General features: G+C 46.9%; 1 protein-coding gene across 1 annotated transcript; it reads right to left on the reverse strand.

Annotated features, from left to right (window-relative positions):
- Positions 1 to 1,452: 1,452 nt before the first annotated feature.
- Positions 1,453 to 3,043, reverse strand: ier2b (immediate early response 2b). Its single transcript, XM_049571576.1, has one exon. The coding sequence runs from the start codon at positions 2,850 to 2,852 to the stop codon at positions 2,289 to 2,291; it is 564 nt and encodes a 187-aa protein (XP_049427533.1). The 5' UTR covers positions 2,853 to 3,043; the 3' UTR covers positions 1,453 to 2,288.
- Between the last annotated feature and the right edge of the window lie 405 nt (positions 3,044 to 3,448).

Here is a 3,448-nt window from a genome sequence, read left to right on the forward strand (position 1 = left end):
TTCAACAACCCCCTTCCCATTGGGGCCATGAGTAATCAATCCCACTTTCCCCTCACTATGATGATAAAGATGATGGCCAAAATAGCAACAGCATCATCACAGTCAGCACATGGGAGAACTGCCTCAAGAGCTTTCTTTTTTTGTCAGAAAAAGCTCTTTCTGGCAGGAATCGATTCACTTAAACCCAAACCACAATTTCTTTTCCACTAACCTTAACCAAGAAGTCCCTTTATGGCATAAAAGCCCTCTGGGCAAACTTCTCCCAGCAGCATCAACTTTTTTTCCACATTCTTTCTCCTCGTTATTAAAGGAGGGCAAGAGGAAGAAGGTAGTGATGACGACAATGACTGTTTTGTTAACCCTTTGACATCCACCTCCCTGTGAGGACAGTATGGTTTTATGAATACTTTGCTTGTAACAGTTGTTCAGGTTCTCTGTAACATGTAAACAAACTGTTGACTTGTTTACAATCTGGTTGCTTATGTGATCACTTGTTTCTTGCCAGACTTTGTAGCTCCGAGGTCGCCGTGTTCCCAGATCCCAGGAGTGAGTTTGGTGAGGACAGTGTTATTATGACTGAGAGAAATGTTGATCACAACCATAAAACAAGACCCAAGATGTAATAAAGATAAAATTAGCCTTTAGGGAGACTACAGAGCAAGTCACCTGACCTTTTAGGGATGAAATAATCATCATTCCTCAGTTCTTCATCATCACATCATCATCATTCTTCATCCTTTTTGTTTTCTTCCACTTTTTGACTCAGATGCTGCGTTAATATGTAGGAACAAAGAAGTGGGGATGATGATGACGATGATGTCGATGACTGGAATCTCAACAATAAACACAGGGATGGTGACAAAAACCTGAGCAACCAGAACAACCAGAGCAACACCACCATTACTAAGTTTCTGGGTGTTAACTTCCAGTCATCTGCCAGGAAGCTGCTGCTCCTTGTAATGAGGATAATGATGATGATGATGAAGAGGCCCTCCGGCTATAAACACTACCTGCTGCTCTCTGTGTTACTCGGCAGCGGTGTTTGGCCCCAGCTGCTGTGACGACGTTGCGTAACTCTTTTATTATCCCTCTCTGATTCAGCGTCAGGTCATGTTGGGAAGGAAGGATGTGATTCAGAATTCTGTCATAATCCTCAGGAAACGGTGCGACCCTGGAAGCTGCTCCTGTGTGTGTGTATGTGTGTGTGTGTGTGTGAGAGTTTGTTTGTTTGTTTGAATGTGTGCCTGGCTGTAAGCTTGAGATTAGCAGCAGCAAGCCAGACTGGCGCTGGGTTGTACCAACATCCTCCCTCTTATAAAGGATTGACCCTGTGAACTGTGGCCCAATATAGACCAGTGGCCCTTTAATTTGGAAATAAGATGTTTGTGTGTGTGTTAATCAGCAACGCTAAAACTTCAGTAACCTCAGGACAAAGACAGCAGGACAACTGAGTACGCTTTCAGCTTTTTATTACAAATATTTACACCATTAATTTAATCACACAGATTAAATAAGCAGCTTGGAATGTGAGGTAATATTTTTTTTCACAGGTTTGACATGAAGCATTTTAGTGACATAAAACACAAGGTTTAAATGGCATCCAATACCAGCCTGTTTTTTTTTTCTCAAAGCACCATGTGAACAGTTTACAGGAAAGTCCCCTAGCAGTAGTATTGATTTATCAAAGTCCACAGCAGCAGTTGAATGTGTGTTTGTGTGGCAGTGAGTCTGCCCCAACTGTCCTTCCTCTTTCAAGTCCCGGTATAAAGGCAGGAAATTCCCCTGAAGTCCTGCCTCTGTGTGTGTGTGAGAGAGAGAGAGTGTGTGTGCGTGTGCTGTTTTGTGGTCAACCGTTTACCACTTCATTTCTTCTCTGACTGACTCATGTCACTCTCTGCTGATTCACACATACACACACTTTGAGTCAGCGCCAGTCACTTGTTTGGACTCATTTTACTGAAGGTGATTCACCGGGAAACCAAAAGTAACGCAACCAGTTCCCCTTCAGTTGGTTCCTCAAACTTTCCGGCCCGTAGCTCCCTCAGGCCTGCTTCTTCTTCTTCTTCTCCTTTTCTGCTTGTTGAAATGGGCTCCACCGGCCCAGCAGGCACGCTCAGATCGACCGGAGAGCTCGCACCATGGCCCCGGTAATCCCTCTGTCCCGGGGCCGCCGATGTAGGTCAGCGCCTTGGTGCGCAAAGGGGGGGTCAAACCGCCCTTATCAGGTTAACGAGGAGTTCAGAATCACTCCAAAGTCCCATTGGAGGCTATTTTCTCCCTCCATCTGTTCAGAAGGCAGGTATAACCCGATTTAGAGACAAAGCAGTGAGGGACTCCCCGGCCCCGGCGCGACAGCTGCCCAGCGGGGCCGCATACCTCTCCTCCCCGGGCTCCAGCCTCGCCCTCTTGCTGGGAAGGAAGTCAGGCGCCGCCGACGCCTTGCCCCGGCGTTTCCTGGACTGCCTCGTTGGGCTCATGTTCTCTTTGTCCTCTGTGATGTCACTATCACTATCACACCCTTCGTCCGCGCTGTCCGGCTCCTCTGCGGGCGGCTCGGATGAGTTCAGTGCCGGCTGGGGCTCAGGCTGAGGCTCGGGGAGCACAGTATGTTCCTCCGGGCTGGAGCTGGTATCCATCGGCTCCTCCGATGTTGGCTGCGCGCCGCTTGGCCCCTCGATCTCCCGGGAGGAGTGATAGATGTCCCGGGCAGACCTCATGACCAGGGAGAGCAGGAGGCTCCGGTGGAGTCTCAGTCCTCCCCTCTGGGTCCTGGACGCGTACAGCTTGCTTATCGACACTGCCAGGATCCGTCTGGCTTCGGCGTTCACTTCCATAGCGGCTGTGGCACTCATTGTTCTTTCTTTGTTGTTATGCGTAATTACGCACGGTCGATTTGGCACTTTCACCAAAAAGGCTCAACAAAGCAGACGAGCTTTATCTGTCCTGAGTTAGACTTTAGTTTCTAGTTTCTAATCTGTCTAAGCTCGGACCTCAGCTGTTCACCAGTTGTTGTACTCAGAGAAGTGAGAGAGTACATGTAGCAGGGTGGCGTTTTATTTCCTCTTTGACGTAACGTGGACTTCATTCCTCAGTAAGTGACAAACAGGCGCCGCCCACACCTGCTGTAGCCGCGCACACACACACACACACACACACACCATCTGTTCCGTCTACCGTTTTTCTCACGGTTGATCTCTTTTTATTATTTTGATTTCTGCTTCTGCTGCAAGACACCTCTGACTACTACAGATACAAAGTCCAACCAGAAACATTATATTTTTTATTTTTTATTACAAAGGCTCCATTTTTCTTCTTTATAAACATGAATGAAGATGTTTTATTTTTTATGTTTCTTTATTTTAGGGGTTAGGTATCTTTCAGAACAATATCCTTCTCCAAAAACATACTGTAAATGCCTTCATGAAATAATAAGTTAATCATGAGCAAG

Source organism: Epinephelus fuscoguttatus, linkage group LG3 (genome assembly GCF_011397635.1).
Source record: "Epinephelus fuscoguttatus linkage group LG3, E.fuscoguttatus.final_Chr_v1".
NCBI lineage: Eukaryota > Metazoa > Chordata > Actinopteri > Perciformes > Serranidae > Epinephelus > Epinephelus fuscoguttatus.